General features: G+C 41.4%; 5 protein-coding genes across 8 annotated transcripts; 3 read left to right on the forward strand and 2 right to left on the reverse strand.

The window, feature by feature from the left end:
* Nucleotides 1-1148: 1148 nt before the first annotated feature.
* On the forward strand, nucleotides 1149-5353 carry LOC111605744 (lysosomal alpha-mannosidase-like). The gene is made up of 6 exons (XM_023324448.2): nucleotides 1149-1259; nucleotides 1312-1682; nucleotides 1763-2233; nucleotides 2297-2907; nucleotides 2964-3208; nucleotides 4121-5353. Exons 1-6 carry the CDS (start codon nucleotides 1185-1187, stop codon nucleotides 5318-5320), a joined length of 2973 nt encoding a protein of 990 aa, XP_023180216.2. The 5' UTR covers nucleotides 1149-1184; the 3' UTR covers nucleotides 5321-5353.
* Nucleotides 5354-6324: 971 nt separating this feature from the next.
* On the forward strand, nucleotides 6325-12977 carry LOC111591858 (G2/mitotic-specific cyclin-A). The gene is made up of 7 exons (XM_023303740.2): nucleotides 6325-7129; nucleotides 7914-8122; nucleotides 8183-8474; nucleotides 11335-11558; nucleotides 11621-11825; nucleotides 11896-12143; nucleotides 12207-12977. Exons 1-7 carry the CDS (start codon nucleotides 6902-6904, stop codon nucleotides 12361-12363), a joined length of 1563 nt encoding a protein of 520 aa, XP_023159508.1. The 5' UTR covers nucleotides 6325-6901; the 3' UTR covers nucleotides 12364-12977.
* LOC111591860 (RIB43A-like with coiled-coils protein 2) lies at nucleotides 9185-10511 on the reverse strand. The gene is made up of 2 exons (XM_023303741.2): nucleotides 10274-10511; nucleotides 9185-10219 (listed from the first exon to the last, which is right to left on the reverse strand). Exons 1-2 carry the CDS (start codon nucleotides 10397-10399, stop codon nucleotides 9200-9202), a joined length of 1146 nt encoding a protein of 381 aa, XP_023159509.2. The 5' UTR covers nucleotides 10400-10511; the 3' UTR covers nucleotides 9185-9199.
* A 602-nt stretch (nucleotides 12978-13579) lies between the features above and the next one.
* LOC111605735 (NADH-cytochrome b5 reductase 3) lies at nucleotides 13580-17994 on the reverse strand. 4 transcript variants are annotated; one of them, XM_023324434.2, is made up of 4 exons: nucleotides 17465-17985; nucleotides 15003-15656; nucleotides 14842-14941; nucleotides 13580-14038 (listed from the first exon to the last, which is right to left on the reverse strand). In XM_023324434.2, exons 1-4 carry the CDS (start codon nucleotides 17486-17488, stop codon nucleotides 13866-13868), a joined length of 951 nt encoding a protein of 316 aa, XP_023180202.1. In that variant the 5' UTR covers nucleotides 17489-17985; the 3' UTR covers nucleotides 13580-13865. The 4 variants fall into 4 exon arrangements, with proteins under 4 accessions (XP_023180202.1, XP_023180203.1, XP_023180204.1 ...); XM_023324435.2 differs by lacking the exon at nucleotides 17465-17985 and adding an exon at nucleotides 16333-16675; XM_023324436.2 differs by lacking the exon at nucleotides 13580-14038 and adding an exon at nucleotides 14168-14425 and having other exon boundaries at nucleotides 14843-14941; nucleotides 17465-17994.
* An 89-nt stretch (nucleotides 17995-18083) lies between these two features.
* LOC111605737 (60S ribosomal protein L10a-2) lies at nucleotides 18084-19516 on the forward strand. Its single transcript, XM_023324438.1, has 3 exons — nucleotides 18084-18168; nucleotides 18506-18661; nucleotides 18955-19516. The coding sequence occupies exons 1-3, from the start codon at nucleotides 18164-18166 to the stop codon at nucleotides 19445-19447; spliced, it is 654 nt and encodes a 217-aa protein (XP_023180206.1). The 5' UTR covers nucleotides 18084-18163; the 3' UTR covers nucleotides 19448-19516.
* Nucleotides 19517-19519: the final 3 nt, after the last annotated feature.

Consider the following 19519-nt stretch of genomic DNA (forward strand, 5'->3'; position numbering starts at 1 on the left):
ACCCAATTATCAATTAATAATTGCCACAATCATCAATTAAAATTCATTTAAATAATCTACAGATTAACACATATTATGGCCCCTTTAATTTATTGAGTGTTTTCATAATTGTTATGGCCACTTGGGATAACGGCATTACGCTATTATCATAAAATGCTATAGATGCAAACAGGTACTTGTAGATTACTAAACGAACCCCTTCTTAAATAGTTGGAATACTATTATTTATTTGCTTGGGTGAAATGTGTATACTCTTTATTGCAGTGAATAGAATAGAATAATAATAATAATGATATTGATAAGTAGTAATGCTTAAGAGTAGTAGCAAGTAGGGCTCTCCTGATACCTCTTACATTTGCCTTCTCTTCTAAGAAGATTCTTATGGGATCATTCTTCAATTAGGTTCTTCTTCAAACCTTATGAAACCTGCTTCGGCTTGAGGAATGAATTCTGTTTCCTTCCTTTGTTAGATAAATTTCCTGCTGATCTCCTTGGCTGCCTTGCCCCTTGGAGCTATCCCGCCTTAACCATCGAGATGGAGGCCCACTAGGCTGTTAGACCCACTCTTTTCACCCAAGTAAATCACAGACTTCTCTCTAAGCATCTGCATAAATATGATTGCAAATTATATATTATTAAGCATATTTGTGCTATAATTTAATATATATATATAGTTAATTATATAATATATATATAAATAATTTAATAATACTTAAGCTCTATGCCGACTGACTGATTAGAAATTTTTTACGATTTAAATTCTATTATATATTTTTTATTAAATAACTAACTTAAGTTAGAAAAAGAAGCTAACTCTGTTCTATAAATACTTTCATTCATATATCAATCTATAACTTTCTATATTTATAAAGTCAATAATTCTCATAGAAATTTCTGAGGCAAGAAATTCATAGGCGAACAACAAATTGTATCCGAGCTAAGTGAAGTGCGAGCTTATCAGCTACTTGGCAAACGTTGTTATGCCCACTTAGCCCTAGACTTGTAGATATACCCGACCCAGTCGGGCAGGCATATGGTTAATCCGTAACTCTACGTTATCTTCACTTGTGAATGGTTGCGCTTGTTGGCCGCTAATCGCATGGCTGAGCACATATAAAAGCTGTTGCTCTCTCGGCCTGAGCTTCAGTTCTAAATTGGATTCGTTTGCGAAAGAGTCGGATGCAATGCGATATATAGCTCTTATAGCAGCTGTGCTAGTGATTAGCTCATGTCCAGCGGAGGCTAAGTGTGGCTATGAGGTACAGTGCCGTCAATCATAATAAGAATCATGTCTATAAAGCATATCAACAGGCCTGTCCAGCCAGCAAGCCGAATATGATTAATGTGCACTTGGTGCCCCACTCTCACGACGATGTCGGCTGGCTGAAGACTGTGGACCAGTACTATTACGGGGCAAAGAACAATATACAGCATGCGGGTGTACAGTATATACTCGATTCGGTGATTGTGGAGCTCTGGAAGAACCCCGACCGACGTTTCATACAGGTGGAGACGGCCTTCTTCTGGAAGTGGTTTCAGGAGCAATCCGATTTTGTGAAGGAAAAGGTTAAGGAATTGGTGAATGCAGGACGCTTGGAGTTCATTGGAGGTGCCTGGAGCATGAATGACGAGGCTGCGGTGCACTATCAAAGTGTTATCGATCAGTTTTCATTGGGTTTAAAGTATGGCTAAGAAGAGATCTGAACTAAGTGAACAGAGCTTCATTTATGATTCTCTCTCTCTCTCTGTCTACCTCTTTCAGGCTGCTCAATGATACCTTTGGCTCCTGTGCGCGTCCACGCGTCGGCTGGCAAATCGATCCATTTGGCCATTCCCGTGAGATGGCCTCGATCTTTGCCCAGATGGGCTACAGCGGCGAGTTCTTTGCCCGCATGGATTATGTGGAGAAGAGCAAAAGGCTGGACGATGTGGCCATGGAGATGATTTGGCAGTCGAGTGAATCCTTGGCTGATTCGGACATCTTTACCGGACTGCTCTATCGTCATTATTCAGCTCCGCCCGGCTTCTGCTTCGATTTGCTCTGCAGCGATGAGCCCATTATTGACAGCAAGAGCTACGACAACAATGTCAAGGCCCGAGTAGACGACTTTATAAGCTATGTGAAGAAGATGTCCAATTCGTTCCGGGCTACGCATATTATGGTGCCCATGGGCGACGACTTTCAGTACGAGGACGCCGAAATCAATTTCAAGAACATGGACAAGCTTATCAAGTAGGAAATACCAAATTTCGATAACGGAACATCATAAAATAATATCGATTGCCTGTTTCACAGATACGTGAATGCGCGTCAAGTGGAGGGGTCCAAGGTGAATGTTTTCTATTCGACGCCTTCGTGCTATCTGAATGAGCTGCACCAAATGCAGCTGACGTGGCCAGTGAAGAAGCTGGATTTCTTTCCCTACTCGAGTGATGCGCATTCCTATTGGACGGGCTACTTTACCTCGCGTCCCACTCAGAAGCGTTTCGAGCGGGATGGCAATCATTTGCTGCAGACGGTCAAGCAGCTGAGCGCCTTCGCCAAGCTGATCAGCCAAGAGCAAACGGAGGATTTGGATGCATTGCGTCAGGTGATGGGCATAATGCAGCATCACGATGCCATCACAGGCACCGAGAAACAGGCAGTTGCCCGTGACTATGATCGTCTGCTCACCGATGCCATGGTGGATGCCCAGGATAACGCTCGGGATGCACTTAGAGTGCTCACGAATCTGACCTCGGGCCAGTTTGATAGCTGCTTGGAGCTAAACATCAGCGTGTGTGCCTTTACCAAAGATAGTGCCAACAACGTCGTTGTGACTCTGTTCAATCCACTCGCTCATCCCTCGACCCAGTTTGTGCGCGTGCCGGCTAAGCAGGAGGAATACCTGGTCACAGATGAGAAGGGTAAGGCTAAGGTTTCCATTACTTAAGTTGCTTCTGCTATTCACGCCCTTAAATAGGTCACGCTGTGCCATCGGAGCTAGTGCCCGTGCCCTGGCAAGTCCTTGCCATACAGCATCGCTCGAACGACACCCAGCATGAACTGGTGTTCAAGGCATCCGTGGATAAGCTTGCAAGCTACTACATACGCGTGCTGCCTACTCCGAAGACTCTGCGACGTTTCCAAACGGTGCACTCCATGCAGCAGCAAAAGAGTAAGATTGAGCCCAAGGATGAAGCGGATGAGCTAGTGGTTCAGAATTCGGTAAGTGATAGAGGAAGAAGGGATGTAGTGGGGGAGAGGGAGAGGAGGATTGAGTGGGGGAGAGAGAAAGAATGAAGGGAGACAGGCAAAAGGTGTGTATGAAGGAGTGCAGAGAAAGAAAAGGGAGAGAGTGACTGAAAACCGAGATGGGGCGAAAGATCAAGATAGAGCGATACAGAAGATATAGAAAAGGAAAGAGATGTAAGGAGGAAGAAAATGCAGGAATGTGAATGGGAAAAGGAGTGTGGAGAGTAAGAGAGAGAGAAAGAGAGAGAGAGAGACAGAGAGAGAGAGAGAGAGAGAGAGAGAGAGAGAAAGAGAGAGAGAGAGGAGAGAGAGAGAGAAAGAGAGAGAGAGAGAGAGAAAGAGAGAGAGAGAGAGAGACACAGAGAGAGGGAGAGATAGATAGAGAGAGAGAGAAAGAGAGAGAGAGAGATAGATAGAGAGAGAGAGAGAGAGAGAGCGAGCGAGCGAGCGAGCGAATGAAAGTGAAAGGGAAGAGGAAATAAGAGTGGGAGACAGAGTGAGAGTGAGTGATTGCGAGAGGCAAAGCCTAGGCCGGAGAGAAACCCGGAGAAATAGTAAAAATGAGAATGAGAGTGTGCAAGAATGAAGAGAGGCAAAGTGAGTGTTAGAAATGCGACGGCAATTAAGTGAGCGAGTTAAGGAAGAATGAGAGGAAAAGAGAAATGGAGAATCAAAAAAACTGTGAGATTGAGTAAAAGGGAAAAGTGTGAAGATGTAGATTGGATGTGAAAGAAAGAGACTCAATATATCCTTCATCTATGCAAATAGAAGTTAATATTTGTCATGTGACCAAATAAATTCGACTAGTTATACTAATCATATACAGACATTCATAATGTAAGATCCTTACCATATTTGAATAATTTGAATATCTCTGAATTACAGCAAATTAAGCTGATTTTCGTCAAGAGCACAGGACATCTGAAAACAGTCGAAATGAATGGAGTCTCGGAAAATATAGAACAGAACTTTGCGATATATAAAGGTGCGTTAGGGGACAACAGCGCCTCCGAAAAGCGTTCGTCTGGTGCCTATATATTCAGACCCGATGGCGACATTACTGTCCTCTCCGACAAGATTGAGTACACCGTATACGATGGTGTTCAGGTGAAGGAGGTGCATCAGCAGGTGAACGAGTGGATCTCTCAAGTGATTCGCATCTACGAGGGCGTAAATCGTGTGGAATTCGAATGGCTAGTTGGACCCATTCCAATTGAGGATAATAATGGCAAAGAGATTGTGACACGCTTCAAGAGTGGAATCGCCTCCAATGGGGTCTTCTACACCGATTCCAATGGACGTGAGATGATTAAGAGAGAGCGAAATAAGCGAGAATACTTCACTCCAGATATGTCCGAGTCGGTTAGTGGAAATTACTATCCAGTAACAGCTCGCATTTCGTTGGAGGATGAGCACAAGCGTCTCGCACTGCTCAATGATCGTGCTCAAGGCGGCTCCAGCTTGGCGGATGGGCAGCTGGAGTTGATGCTTCACCGGCGACTACTGAGGGACGATGCCTTCGGCGTGGGCGAAGCACTGAATGAGACACAATACGGAACTGGCTTGATTGCCCGCGGCAAAGTTTACCTCATCCTCAATGAAGCTGAGAATAAACCCAGTGTGGCCGAACGCTTGGCTCAACAGGAAATCCATTTGCCCTACTGGAAGTTCTTCAGTAGCTCAAACACAGCCAGTGTTGTGAAGCCTCTGAGCATACCCGACTTTAGTGACTTCCCCCAATCGGTCAATCTTCTAACCCTGGAACCCTATTCCACGACAGAATTCCTCGTGCGTGTGGAGAACTTCATGGATCACAATGAGGGGCACACAGTCAGCTTCAATATTCGTCATATTTTCGATGCGTTAAATGGAAAGGATATACGCGAAACTACCTTGGATGGTAATATGGATTTGGCTGATATGAAGAGATTCAAATTTCAGCACGATGGCTCTAAGCCTAATGCAGTGGAGTATATCTCCGCCACATATGAACCATTGCTGGCCACTGAGGCTAGCGATGCCTCCAAATTCAGTGTCACTCTGAATCCCATGCAAATTCGCACTTTTATTATCACTTGGCAATAGTTTTCGGTGTAAATAAACAAAACTTTTAAAGAACTTGCAATTTACTTTCATTTTTCAGCTATAGATGAAATTTGTTATGGATAAAGATTAAAGATGGGAGTTTTCGTCCATCTGTCCCATATGTACCTTTCTCTATTCATCATACAACTTTAAACCTTACATTTTTAGCGCCCGCAACAAATCAAAGAGGGTGGCAGATGTTTTTCTTATGCACAGCCGGGAGTCCATAGACGGCTGGACGTCTGTCTACACTACTTTTACTGTTTGCGCTTCAAATCTAATTTGTGTGTGTGCGTGTATGACCAGAAGTTGATCCCATTTTGCTACCTGATTTAAGGTCGTTCCCATTTCTATTCGCAAAACAATATATAGTTGCGCAAGACTAAAGATTTTTGGTGCCATTATTCATACAAAAGGAAAATGCATTGTTGGAAGAATACGACAGATATTTGTCGTCTAATTAAGTAAATTATTAAGGAATGTATTATATATAGGATATGTATAATCGGCAACATCTGACACTACTCTTTAATATAATACTACATGGAGTTTTTATAATTTATTCAAATATTCTATCTACAAAAGTCTTCCTAAAAACTGATGCCTAAAATTGAAGTCTGAGGCTTTCAAACGACTACTGTCAATGTTTTTTCAACTGATCTGGCAACACTCGCCGCAATGCGCTATCAGTTGTGCCATAACAGTGCTTTAACAGAATCAATATTAGCATGTAAAAGCTATATATCGATACTTCCACATTAAATTAACGATGAGTAGCCACATTTACATTATAAATTAGCTTTAAGCCAAACTAATGCAAATTTGCCAATAAATTATTATTCATAATACTTCCAAAATACTCAATACCATGTTCAAATTTTACAGAAAATATATCGCTTAGATGTATTAATCGATACCTTTTGTTAACTATCGAAAATAACAACGAATGGACTAGCTCGTTCATGTTTGACCGGGAAAAAATCAAATACCATTTGCTCTTTGGTCGTGCGTCAAGCATAATTTCGGGACTCGCACACGGTGACGGATCTAAAGAAAAAAGACTGCAAGCGTAAGAAGGCAAGATTGATTTAAGCACGGGCTGAGTTTTGTATGTAAATAAAATTCAAGATCTGCAAATACGCAACAATGTTGTAAAAATTTAAAGGCAACTGTATTATAATATCGTATGCGTCGTGAATGTTGAATGTAATTTGTGCTTCAAATTTTGATGATAAATTTTGCTTGTGTGTAAATGTGTTCGACTTTGAGCATTCGTAACAACGCATACATATGCGTTTATGCTAGTGTGAGTAAAAACCGAAACGCAAGCGACTCAACAAACGGCGACAGCGATTCGAAGCCGCCGACGCAGCAGCTGAGCTAAAGAGACGATATTACATACATTCTCACGCACACACTTTTACTTGCGTACGTAAAATAAAGAGAAGCGCAGATAAAGCCACCATTTTTTAGTGACGAAGAAGAGAGCAAGGCGCATGCAAGTAGTCCGCGCCTTTGGATACAAATAGAGGCATTTCAATTATTTTTGTGTGGAAATAACTGTAAACATAATATCTTAAAATGGCCAGTTTTCAAATACATCGTGACAATACTGAAAAGGAGAATCCCGGCATGCCGAGTCTAAAAGAAAAGTCATCGCTTCTTCATGGAGCTGGTGGCAAGCAACCGCTCGCTGTAATTGGTGGCAAGGAGAAGGCTCTGGCACCTCGCGCCAATTTAGTTGTGCTGAATACCAACAATAACCATGGCAATGTGCAACGCGGCAACCCCGTGCCGTCCGCTAAAATGGTAAGGTTCCATCAGAATTCATATCCTAATTTTGTTATATGTTGGGTATTCTAACGCAGCTGCCCCTTGTTCAGCTTTGCTGGTGGTGGAAGTGCGATCACTAGACAGAATGGTGGTGGGTTTTCCTGTCTGTCTGTCTATGCCTGTTTCCTGATTACTCTTTTGAATATCTCTTTCCTCTCTCACACGCATTGAATAATAAAAGTTTAATTTAAAATTCTATAAATTTTAGCAGATGATGTTAAGTATATGCACATGCGTATGCGCAGGTTAAGGTTTTTGTTTTCCAGGCTATGATGGCGCGCCTAATCGTCAAAACTAACCTAGAAATGCATAGACGATGTGCGAATCTTGCGCGCTTTTTTTTCGTATGACATCAGACTAAGGCGACTATACAAAAAGAAGGCTATTAAAGCAAACAGCAAACAAAGAATACATACATTGAAATACAATTACAGCACCTAGGCGCACACAGTCACATATAGAAGCACACTGCATGCTTAAAAGGAAGAGAGAGTAAGACAGAGAGAGAGAGAGAGAGAAATGTATGCAGGGAAGCCAGCAAAGGGCGCGCACACAAAACAAAAACAACTAAAGCGAACGACGACTGCGTGCAGCAGCGCATTTAACAGGATTTTTCCCAGAGCACAGGAAAGAATACTAAAGCGAGATAGCAACTAACCTTATGAGGCTTCCCCTTTCTAACACATTTACACACCGACACCATGTTGTAATTGCGTTACTCTTACATTTGTTTCTGTATGTACTCCACTTTTGTTCGCAGGGTTTTCGCGAAGTTGCCAAGGTAAAAGTAGATGAAAATGCCTGTTTTGGCGCCACCAAGAAATCAAACGTTGTGCCCGTGGTGGAGCAATTCAAGACATTCTCCGTCTACGAGGACAACAACCATACTCAGGTGCAGTTGCAAATCGGGAGCAAGGTACTTTCCAACGTAGCCGACAAAGAGAATATAAAGGGTGTCGATCAAAATCTGTAAGTGGATACCGAATTGGATCGTTCAAAAGTGTATAAATGCAATCCTCGTATCTTTAGCGATCAAGTGCGCAAGGAGTTCGCCATAGATCATGCCTACAATTTGGATGGAACTCCCATGTCCGTCACCGATGTGCAATCGCCCATGTCCGTGGACCGTTCCATGGCAGAAACTAGCATCATTAGCGCCGAGATAACTGACAACAGCCAGGTCGAGGACATGGCTGATCTCAAAAGTGATGCAAATATATCACTCATGGAAAATATTGTTTTGCCGCGCAACGATCGTCAGCGCTTCTATGAGGTGGTCCAATATCAACACGATATATTGGAAAATTTCCGCGAGAGCGAAGTAAGTACAAAACTCTGTAACTGTAATTAGAAATATTTAATGCGAGAGAATGGCTTATATTTATATTAAGGTGTCTCTGATTCTGATACCCCGTAGAGTAGTGTTTCCATTGGCCCACACGTTAGTTAAGTTGCTTTTCACTTAGCGCCCAATCTCGGTGTACTAACAATATATACCTACTTGTGCATATGGACAGCTAGCATGCACACAAACACACACATATATGCATACATACACATACAAATTTGTACATTCTAGCAGCCTGCTGCACCCTCGTGACAACGTTGTCTTCGCGCGTCGTTGCTTTTCTTTTCTTCGTTTGCCTGCTTCGCCAGTTGTTGATTACTGCAAGCAAACGGGGTTCTACATCAGCGACGTTCCTTTTAAGTGCGCTCACGTGCCTTGTTTACCATCCCTAACTTTTATCAGCCTGGAAAGTTCCGCTTTAGATTGCTTGGTTTAAGTTCCATTTTCCAGCTGGAATGTTACATTGACTGCTCAACTTCCTATTTCAGCACCAAATGCATACTTTTTATCAATTATTGCCAAACAAAACACTCAACTTTTAATTTAATCTTTATTAACTTTTCATTAATTAAATTTAAGCATTATTCAACCGTTAGCAGCTGAACTCGGGCCTGGAATAGTTCCAGCAGCAGAGCTTGAAAGTGCTGCAACAAAACAGGCTCTGCTGCTGGAACCATTCCATAACGAGCTCAGACCAACTAACGTGAGGTCTTGTTGAACTGATCATAGAACTCATCGGTGACGGCATTGCTAAGCTGTGCTAGTGCATCCTTGCGTTGTTTGTCCTGCTCGACAGCCAGTTTGGCGTTGGTGCGTACTAGATCGTCCAGTTGCTGCTTGTGTTTGCGATCCATTTCAATCTGCTTGAGCTTGAGTGTGCGATCCATGTTTATGGCATATTGTTCCCACTGTTTGTTCATCAGCTGAACCTCGGTCTTGCGCTGAAGCGTATCGGCCAACTGCTGCTCCTGCCCCTTGCGGAACTCCACCAGTTCGTCGGGAGTCATGCCCCGATACATGAATGCAATCTTTTTGTTTGGATTAAGACGTGATTGAGCAACGTCCGGATTCTCGGTCAACATATCGCTAGACAGCATATTGTAAATCTCTGCCATATCGTCCTCGTATGTCTCACGCTTGGAACGCTGGCGATTCACCTCCTTCTGCTTGGCCAGATTGATGTTGTACTGACGTATCTTGTGTATGATTTGATGGCGCATGTTATGATCCGACTTGGCCATTTCCTCGAGATGCTTATCGCGGCACTGCACACTCTCCATATACACATTGTCGGCCTTGCGACGTGCGTCCTCTGCCTGCTTACGCTCCATGACCTGCTGATCCAGCCAGGCGCGCTGTTGCTCACGCTGTCTCACCTGTCGATCACCCCTATGCAGATCCTCGCCAATAAAGATCTGTGCACTGGAGACGCCAAGCATTATGTCATCGTCGGCTATGCGAGCCGGCTTTGCTTTCTTGAGAAAGTTTGGATCATTAAGATCAAATTCGCGACGCTGATCCAAACGCTGATAACGGCAGCGATAATAGTTTAGATCGGAGTCCGCAATGCGTTTTTCCTTCTCCAGCTCCTTTTCCTTGGCTGTTATTAGGCGCTTCTGAAGTTGTTCCTGCTCTTCATAGCGCTTGTCGCATTCCCGCTGTTCATTGTTTTGTTTCTTTTTCTCCAAAATCTGACGCTCCAATGTATCCAGATCGAGCTAATAGAAATGTAACAACGAATAGAGACTCTCTTGGCGATAATTTGTACTTACTCCAAATAACCGTTGCCTGGCATTAAAGATGCGACCCTTACGCTCTTCCTCGTACTGCGCACGCTTCCGCAGCCTCACCGCCTCACTGAGGTCCTCCTTGGTACACAGTGGCATTTTCAGAGTCATCTTGTCCTTGTTTTTATAACTTGACTAGCTGTAAAAATATATATATTCACATATGCGTATTCCGTTTCAGTGTAAAAGTATTTCAGTTTCTGATGCTCGAACCGGATTTTAAGCTTTGCGTTGAGTTTGTTTGCCCGGTTGCCGGGTCGTTTGTTAGACTATAAAACAAACAAATTCTCCATCAGTTACAAACAACCCCAACAAAAAGAACTTGGTTTCCATATAACTGATTTCTGAATAAATATATACTAGCGGATCGATGGTATATGTTATAACTCTTTATATTTAAATAATTTTTAAAAATCCTTAAACATACTTTATCTAAATTCGCATAAGTCTTAAAGCAACATTTCTTATTCCACTGTATTTGAACATCTTAAGCATATTTTCTGCATTCACAATTTCACCAATTTCCTGCTTTGGCGCTTGGCGTGTCCCATAGTCGTTAAATGGCCCATTAAGTAAACACCTAATGTACATCGTGTTCGTATTGCCGTCTTTTGGCCGAAAATCTGTATGCTGGGAGTGGCTTGTTAGCTCTTCGATTGAAATGTGGCTCACGTAGCGCTAAATAACCAATATACAAATAAAAATTGGTAAATTCGATAGCTTGCTAATGTGGGAAAAAGAGGGGGAGATATGAAGCCAAACGGGTTTAGTTTCCCAGATCGTAATGATGAAGCATAAACTGGCAAATTCGAAAACTATTTGTTTACACAGTCCAAAGGGGGGAGAACATAAAACAAAGAATTCAACGAAGTTTTAAGATCAATATATAATCAAATGTGTAAATTAATAAAACAATTTTGAATATAACAGCATCTCAGCAAGATATATACTACATGGGTTATAATTACTTCTAAACATGCTGTTCATCATATTGCAGTGCCTTTCTGTGGGATTTTCATCATTTTGATATTGATATTCTCTTGCAGAAAAAACATCGCCCGAAGCCTCAATATATGCGTCGCCAGACTGACATCAACCACTCGATGCGCACCATTCTGGTTGATTGGCTGGTTGAGGTAGCCGAGGAATACAAACTGGACACTGAGACATTGTACTTGTCTGTCTCATACTTGGATCGCTTCCTCAGCCAGATGTCGGTGAAGCGTGCCAAGCTTCAATTGGTGGGCACTGCAGCCATGTACATTGCATCGTGAGTGAATGATTTAAACCTCATTTATGCTGTTTATGCATATGAAATGCCTCTCTTTACAGCAAATATGAAGAGATCTATCCACCAGATGTTGGCGAGTTTGTCTTTCTCACTGACGACAGTTACACTAAGGCTCAAGTGTTACGCATGGAGAATGTGTTTCTTAAGATTCTATCCTTCAACTTGTGCACGCCCACGCCATACGTCTTTATCAACACATATGCCGTGCTCTGCGATATGCCCGAGAAGCTAAAGTACATGACTTTGGTAGGTGATCGAACGTTCGACCGGTAGATGATCAATTAATTTAGCATTTCTTTAACTTTTCCTTTTTTAGTACATTTGTGAGCTGTCGCTTCTGGAGGGAGAATCGTATATGCAATATTTGCCCTCACTCATTTCGGCCGCTTCGCTGGCATTTGCACGTCACATTCTAGGATTGCCGATGTGGACGGCTCAACTGGAGGAGATAACCACATACTCATTGGACCAATTGAAGCATGTGATTGTGCCGCTGTGCAAGACTCACAAGGCGGCCAGAGAGCTAAGCACGCAGGCCATACGGGAAAAGTACAATAGGGACAAGTAAGTTCAGCCATCAAATATGCTGCTTAGAACAAATAATTAATAGAATTCTTTTTCTTACAGGTACAAGAAGGTGGCTAGTATTCAGCCAATAGAACTGAGCCAATCGGAAATGGAAAAAATTGTACAGGATTATAAGGCGGCCAGCAAATGCCAGGCAGAGGAGCAGCAGCCGGACAACGATATGAAATCTAAAGTCAATTTGTTTTATAAGTTTTAAGTGTTTTTTACATCCAGCATCAAGCCATGATCAAATTGTATTGTAGTTTAGAGTTTTCAATGTATCCCCTCCCTCTAGTAGTAGTTTTATTCGTTGTAAGTGTAAGTACGATGCATTAAGGTTTTTGTGCCAGCTGACCGCTGACTTGGGCGTACGCGGCATAATACGAGCACTGCCAACAATAGCAGCAATAGCCACATAACTCCAATTAAACATCCATCGTACACTGGCAAGCTACTGGACATTTGTATATGCTAAGAGGCCATATATAAGAAAGCGGAGCTACAACCATAAGGAAGATGAGCTAGTGCGATCCACGTTCAAAGCGTGCGCTGTAGCAAATCACAAACATATATGGATTGTTTGAGACAGAGAAAGTGAGAGAGAGAGAGAGCACCACAAGATGAACCGAGGTAAAAAAGAAAGATGAAGCGTAAAGACAATCCTTAGGCTACTTATACAATTTTTAAGTTATTGAGTTCATTATTTGTTCAATGTCGTATTTTTTATTTCTTACGTATTTATATATAACCAGATATGTATGTTTACAATATGTCAATCAAACAAATCGGCCCGAAAACTAAAACAAAAAATAACATAAAATATTTATGCTACACATATGCTAACTAAATAGGCTATAAATGTTCTGTGAACCCGAAGCAAATATAAAGAAAAATACATAAATTTTACTTCAAATATCATTTAAAAGTTTTACCCAACCAACCCTAGAAATGTATTCAATTTACTAGCTTATACATATATATATCTATAAACATTTTACACATATAATGACGCTTACTACACTACTTAGTTCAACTCTATTCTTTTAAATTATAAATGAAGCACAAAAGAAAAAAATGTATGTTTAGTTATTTGCCCAACATTGACGAACAAATACTTTTTATCGTATATAAAACAAAAGAAAACTTGTATTTCGAATTTTACAAGGCATCAATAAAAGTTAATGATAGACCAAGAGGCACGTCCATTAATAATATATGGTTTTATTTCGGACTTATTAACAATCTGTAGTATTTGTGGCATAGAATATAGAATTTTGGGATGTATTTAAATTAAATATTCATGTCAACATTCGTCACCTTTGATTTCAAATCCAATTGCTTAACAAATCACTCAACTAATTGCAAATGAATTTAAAATTCATTTGATGCGCATATTTAATTGAAACAAATGAAAAACTTAAGCGAATTCCATGTTCTCATTTATAACAAGTGTTTATTGAAAAAATTAAAAAAACAAAAGTAAATTGCTAAGAGATTTAGCATTTGCTCGATTTGTTCCAATTGCCAATGGAGCCGCCGGACACCCACCTCGATATGAAGTATTTAATATAATTTAATTCTTGCTCGATTCTCGATATATTCATATAATTATTGTCCCAAATGCAACTCTTGAGCGTAAGAGAAACTGACAACAAAAAAATGCGAATGTGAGTTCCTTTAAGTGGAGCAGTTATATGGCAGACATATCGTTGATCATCGCTAATATGCAAATCGTGTGTCCGGATGATAGCCAAGCTTGTCTAATGCTGGATTGCAGGCAAAGTTAATCATGGGCGGCGGGCCGCAGAGCAGTACGATCGTGTCGTCATTGGCGGGCAGCAGGTGAGCTTCAACCATCTCATCATTGATAAAGCCAACACTATAGGTCCAGCCTAGGATAAGAGAAAGAAATGAGAATCGGGAATTAACTAGAGAACTCAATAAAAGTCTTAGTTCGACCAGAAAAACCTACACAGACACACACAACATTTCCCTTGCCTTGTGATTTGAACTGAAAAGCTCGCGTTTAAAATATACAGATGCTAGGCTGAAAGATTCGTTACTTAATAGCTAAAACGTTGCTCGGAACGGTGTCCCAGCCTTTCAAGGCCCGGTATACAGGTATAGTTGACCATGGGCGGTGGACCGCACAGCAGGCACAATGTCTCCGGGCCGGGCGGATGCAGATGCTCGCCCATCATCTCGTCGTTGACATGGCCTGTATTGTACAACCAGGCTATGAAGCGTGCGTTCGCCGGGCGGGGCATCCGTTTATGGGCAGCATGTGGCGAGGAGCAAACACAAGATTCTCAACATAATAGATGGCTTTTAGAGCATTAGGAACTACAGAGATTGCACTACACTGATTCAAACTGAATGATTTATGTGAATGAGCTCGAATTGTGATGTGCATGCAAATACAAACAAAGAAGATTATACTCGACAACCTGAATATAAATCTGATTTAACATAAGTTTGAAAGCTCTTTCTCAATCTGTAAATCTAACTTGGCTTGAATTAATGTTTCTTATTCCACAATTTAAATCAATTAGATTTCTCTCGCACAACTTCTTCGTGCTCTCATAAATTAATCTGTAGTCTCTGACTATGTATCTTAAGCTAAGCCCCAGCATGGATATGATGTTGATTCGATGACAGTTTAATGTGTTGCACAATATTTGAAGCCGCAGCTCACCTTCGGCTGCTTTGTCCACAGTGTACCAGACCTTGAACTGATCGGGATGCTTCTTGGCCAATTCATCAAGCTCGTCACGCAGCAATATGTCTTTTTCACTCTGCAATATTAAAGTTAGATAGTTAGTTTCTAGGGAATTTGAAGTATATGAACAAGCTCACCTGGTTGGCAAAGAGCAGCGCAAGCTGCGTCTTATCCTTGTCGCTGCGCTTGAGTACTTCACGTACGAGTTGCAACATGGGCGTAATGCCACTGCCTCCTGCAATCATGTTGACGCACTTGGCCGTCACATGCTTGGGCGGATCTTTGCGCAGTTTCTTAATGGAGAAGGTACCGTTGCCCAGATATTGCAATCGTCCAGAGGGTCCACGGAACGAAATCTTATCGCCCAGCTCCATCTCTTCCAAATGCTGCGTCATTTTGCCACCCGCTGGGAATTTGGGATGCGTATCCTTGAAATACACCTTTACAATCAAGTCAACATAGCCCACATCGTCATCGGACGAGATAGGCGTATACGGCCGTATGACGAGCTCATTGTCAATCGTTGCAATCAGATGAATATGCTGGCCCACAGGCAGACCAAGTATATGCTGCTTGGAGGGCAGTCCAAAGCGAAAACGTCTCGTATCAGCGCTGAGCACCTCCTTTTCGATTAGGGGCAGCTGATACTTATCATTGGGATCGACTAAAGTGCGCAATCGTGCGGTTCGATTGGGTTCGCGACGGGGCTTCGTCGACTTCTTATTGATAAAATAGTGGACTATCAAGGCGCCGGCAACGATAGCCACAACGCCCACGGCAATTGGAACAAACTGTAAATATAAAACAATACAAAACGTTAAACAGAGAAAACTTGAAAAGTTCGATTTCATACGCCTTAAGTTTCTTCTAAATAGACCTACATATATATACTATTGTCAGGCATATTTCGTGGCGATACGTGTTTTTCCGCTCATTTTTTTTTTTGCCCGACAGATGCCTTTGCTGATTAAAGTCTACACTCAATAGGTCCCCATCTAGAGCTAGGTTCACCAATAACAATTTCATATGCTTGAAAATAATATCTAAAAATATTTTCCCCAATTTCGGGTCAAAGTGAAATTTGACTCCGTGATCTCTTTGTGGTAAGTTTTTTGCCATCTCTATGAAGCCACCTAAGAGTTGGTGTCTCTTAAAAGCTCACCGTAATTGAGGTTATTTTGTTTTGCAAGCAATCAACTGACACCGAAAACGTCTTGGCAGTGACCTTGAAAACGTAGTCCATTTTGGGTACTGTTTCGCCATAATGCACAGAGCACTAACTAGGCTGCGGGTGATAAATAATTATCGATGACGTCACTGCCCACGCACAGATAAACAGAGAGCACATTTTGGCCCACAAGCGTGGAACCAGACAAGAGAGAAAATGAGAGGGAGAGAGCGGCATATTCCAATGCGTGGCAGCAGTTGCGCTCATATTCACTTAAATCTTATTCAATATAGACTTACATCAAAATCTGTCATTTTTCACACACTTGATGAATGTTTCTTGTTTATTGCGTATTAGCAATTGAAATTATTCAAATGTTCAACTTGACCAACTATTAGAAATAGCAAAGCGTTTGATCAACCGCTTGCCGCCGCGCACAATTTACAATTGAAATGAAGTCGAAGCGGGGAGTCAACGCGAGGCCGAAGCGCCGAGTCAGCACGCGTATGCAAACAGTACATTCGAAAAGTAAACGGTCAAGTTAAATATAGTCTGCCATAGTCTGTTTCTGTCTCTGTTAATGATCTTAAATGCAAGTTTAAGTTGTATGACACAAATTTAAATGTGTAATTTGAGCATTAAGCAAATACATATGTTGTTTACTGTAGATAGTACTCTTGTCAAGCATTCGTAACGATGATATGAAATTATATGTGAGAGTGAGAGACAGCGAAAGCAAGTTATAATTAAAGTGAGCGGCTTTTTAAAAGAGAGAGCTGTTGTGCAAAGAGCAATTTTGCTAGTTGAACAGCTGATTTGTCTATGGATATGCCGACCGTGACGTAGTGTAAAGCAAACATAAATTACATTACATTACATAAATTTTAACACTTGTAATTTGAAAAAACTAGAGATGAGCCATATGGCTCATGATTATTCAGTCACCGTCACAGTCACAGTAAGGGAAATATTGCGCAACTCTTTGAAAAATTACAAACAAATTAAGCTCAAATGTCTCTTTCCAAGCGGAGAGATGCTTAAAGTAATTGAGTGCAGCGACAAGGTTTAATATCCCCTCGACTTATGGAAATTCCTTCTAGCTGTTAAATACGTCGTATAAATAACAATATTAATAGCATGACGTCATTTGAGAATGTGTTCACCAACAGCGACAGCCAAAGGCTCTATGATTGTTGTTATAAATACCTTTGTAGAATATCCGCATATTCTTTTGCATTTTTTGGTGGGAGATGCCAAATGGCAAAAACATACACATTTGTACATACATACATATTAATGTATATTTTTAAGAATTATGACACAGCCTAGCTATATGTGATGTGCGTACGTGATGAGAAGAATGAGAGTATATCGAATCGAGGGTACTAAAAATTATGCAAAAGTTGTGCTGCAACATGTTTCGTAACTTACATTGGTCTCAATTAGACGCGCCATATCCAACGACTGGAGCTGCTGCTGGAACTAGGGAATTGCCGGGTTTTTCCAGCAGTTGGAAAATCAATGAATGCACTCTATGGATAAATATTATATAATTCGTTTATTGCAGCGATGGAACATTACGCACTGCTGGCGCACACGGACAGAAGTTTTATTTTAAAACGCAACGCAGGCCCACCGCAAATATGAGCGCGCAGATAGTGAAAGCAATTGTTTTGTTTGACCACGAAACGTTCGCTCTCTTAATCGTTCGCTCGAGTCAACGTACCACACTCTTTGATTGCTCGTTGTAAGCTCTTGGTTTTGCCAGCATCCACTGTAAATTTCACTTTGAAATTAATATATATATGTATTTGATTCGTTTATAACTGCGTCGTCTGCCGTTTCAGTTAAATAACGTGCGCATAAAAACTTTCTAAGCTTCAAGACTATTCAAAATTTAGAGAAACAGCTGAACTTGGTAAAGAACTTGTTTATGGATTATAAATACAAATGCAAAACTGAAGCGTTGCCACTGTGTTTTATGTGGGCTACATATGTTAACAATAAGCATATGAGTAACAATAGCGATTAATTCATGGCAACTCTGGCCAAAAAGTAATCGATACTGAAAACTATACTTGTCGAAAGCGTTATCTTTCTTTCGTGAATCGCACGTTGCAAAGTGTAGACATGGCGTAAGTAATTTAATCCGAAAAATCTTAAAAAATAAATTGCATCTTGAATATTATAATGAAAATAAAACAGTATATTGGTAAATCATATGCTGTTTTATGAGTTCTGCAACATATTTATTGAATGCTGCAATCAGAAACCAGCTTTTTGGACAAATCAATGACCACATCAGTTTGGAAATGATTGCAATAATAAAATTAAATTTTGTGCCAAATACGTGACTACACATTAAAGTTGCAAGCATTTGCGCAATGCTTAAACATTATTTCCACATAACAATATACAATAGATAATATACAAAATATTCAATTGCTGATCCAACTAAATTTTCAATTGCAGAACAAAGGTGTCTCGTGACACACTCCTTGAGGGAGTTAATGGAATTCTTGAGCATTCGCTCAAGAAGAAGCGCGGCTTCTTGGAGACGGTGGAACTCCAAATTGGCCTGAAGAACTACGATCCCCAAAAGGACAAGCGTTTCTCCGGCACTGTTAAGTACGTTGGCTAAAATTACCTGCGCTGCTCACCAAATTCAAGTGGCAACAGCGTTAGGTAGTCGCGTGTGTGTTGTCTCCCACATACATTGCGGCGGACCTGCACTCAGGGTCTTAAAATCAAATTGAGTAAGCACCAGCAATGGTTGCTGATCCAAATTTAGTAGATAAATAACAAACTGCTCCTCTGCGAGCTGCGTAAGTTTTTTTGAATTTGAACTGTGCAATAATTTCCCTTAATTTTTCCAAATCAAAAATACTTTTCCTAATCGTTCCTCTTTACTCATCTTGCAGGTTGAAGCACATCCCACGTCCCAAGATGAAGGTGTGCATTCTGGGCGATCAGCAGCATTGCGATGAAGCCAAGGCCAATGGCGTTGAGTTCATGGATGCTGAGGCACTCAAGAAGCTGAACAAGAACAAGAAGCTGGTGAAGAAACTAGCCAAGTCCTATGACGCTTTCCTCGCCTCTGAGTCGCTTATCAAGCAGATTCCCCGTCTCCTGGGTCCCGGTCTGAACAAGGCAGGCAAGTTCCCTGCTCTGTTGTCGCATCAAGAATCGATGATGGCCAAGATCGAAGAGGTCAAGTCCACCATCAAGTTCCAGATGAAGAAGGTGCTGTGTCTGTCCGTTGCCGTTGGACACGTTGGCATGAAGCAGGATGAGCTCACCCAGAATATTAGCTTGTCGATCAATTTCTTGGTCTCGCTGCTCAAGAAGAATTGGCAGAACGTGCGCTCCCTGCACATCAAGTCCTCAATGGGCCCACCCCAGCGTCTATACTAAATTAATTTGTATACTGCTGCAAACTAAGTATCTTTCAACAAATAAAATCTACATTTGATATAAATGTAAGCA

The sequence above is a fragment of the Drosophila hydei genome, unplaced genomic scaffold, assembly GCF_003285905.1.
Source record: "Drosophila hydei strain 15085-1641.00,03,60 unplaced genomic scaffold, DhydRS2 tig00000001-arrow-pilon, whole genome shotgun sequence".
Taxonomy (NCBI): Eukaryota; Metazoa; Arthropoda; class Insecta; order Diptera; family Drosophilidae; genus Drosophila; species Drosophila hydei.

What these genes read in the sequence shown, in the direction of transcription:
- LOC111605744 (XM_023324448.2), top strand. Translation starts at nt 1,185, where the DNA reads ATGCGATATATAGCTCTTATAGCAGCTGTGCTAGTGATTAGCTCATGT. An exon ending in CAGTTTTCATTGGGTTTAAA is followed by an intron (nt 1,683 to 1,762) that starts GTATGGCTAAGA and finishes TACCTCTTTCAG; the next exon opens with GCTGCTCAATGATACCTTTG. An exon ending in AGCTAGTGGTTCAGAATTCG is followed by an intron (nt 3,209 to 4,120) that starts GTAAGTGATAGA and finishes TCTGAATTACAG; the next exon opens with CAAATTAAGCTGATTTTCGT.
- LOC111591860 (XM_023303741.2), bottom strand. Translation starts at nt 10,399, where the DNA reads ATGACTCTGAAAATGCCACTGTGTACCAAGGAGGACCTCAGTGAGGCG. An exon ending in CCAGGCAACGGTTATTTGGA is followed by an intron (nt 10,220 to 10,273) that starts GTAAGTACAAAT and finishes CATTTCTATTAG; the next exon opens with CTCGATCTGGATACATTGGA.
- LOC111591858 (XM_023303740.2), top strand. Translation starts at nt 6,902, where the DNA reads ATGGCCAGTTTTCAAATACATCGTGACAATACTGAAAAGGAGAATCCC. An exon ending in AGCTAAAGTACATGACTTTG is followed by an intron (nt 11,826 to 11,895) that starts GTAGGTGATCGA and finishes TTCCTTTTTTAG; the next exon opens with TACATTTGTGAGCTGTCGCT. An exon ending in GAAAAGTACAATAGGGACAA is followed by an intron (nt 12,144 to 12,206) that starts GTAAGTTCAGCC and finishes TTTTTCTTACAG; the next exon opens with GTACAAGAAGGTGGCTAGTA.
- LOC111605737 (XM_023324438.1), top strand. An exon ending in CGTTTCTCCGGCACTGTTAA is followed by an intron (nt 18,662 to 18,954) that starts GTACGTTGGCTA and finishes CTCATCTTGCAG; the next exon opens with GTTGAAGCACATCCCACGTC.
- LOC111605735 (XM_023324436.2), bottom strand. Translation starts at nt 17,488, where the DNA reads ATGGCGCGTCTAATTGAGACCAAT. An exon ending in CGCTGCTCTTTGCCAACCAG is followed by an intron (nt 14,942 to 15,002) that starts GTGAGCTTGTTC and finishes TTAATATTGCAG; the next exon opens with AGTGAAAAAGACATATTGCT. An exon ending in CTGTGGACAAAGCAGCCGAA is followed by an intron (nt 14,426 to 14,842) that starts GGTGAGCTGCGG and finishes TCGCCACATGCT; the next exon opens with GCCCATAAACGGATGCCCCG.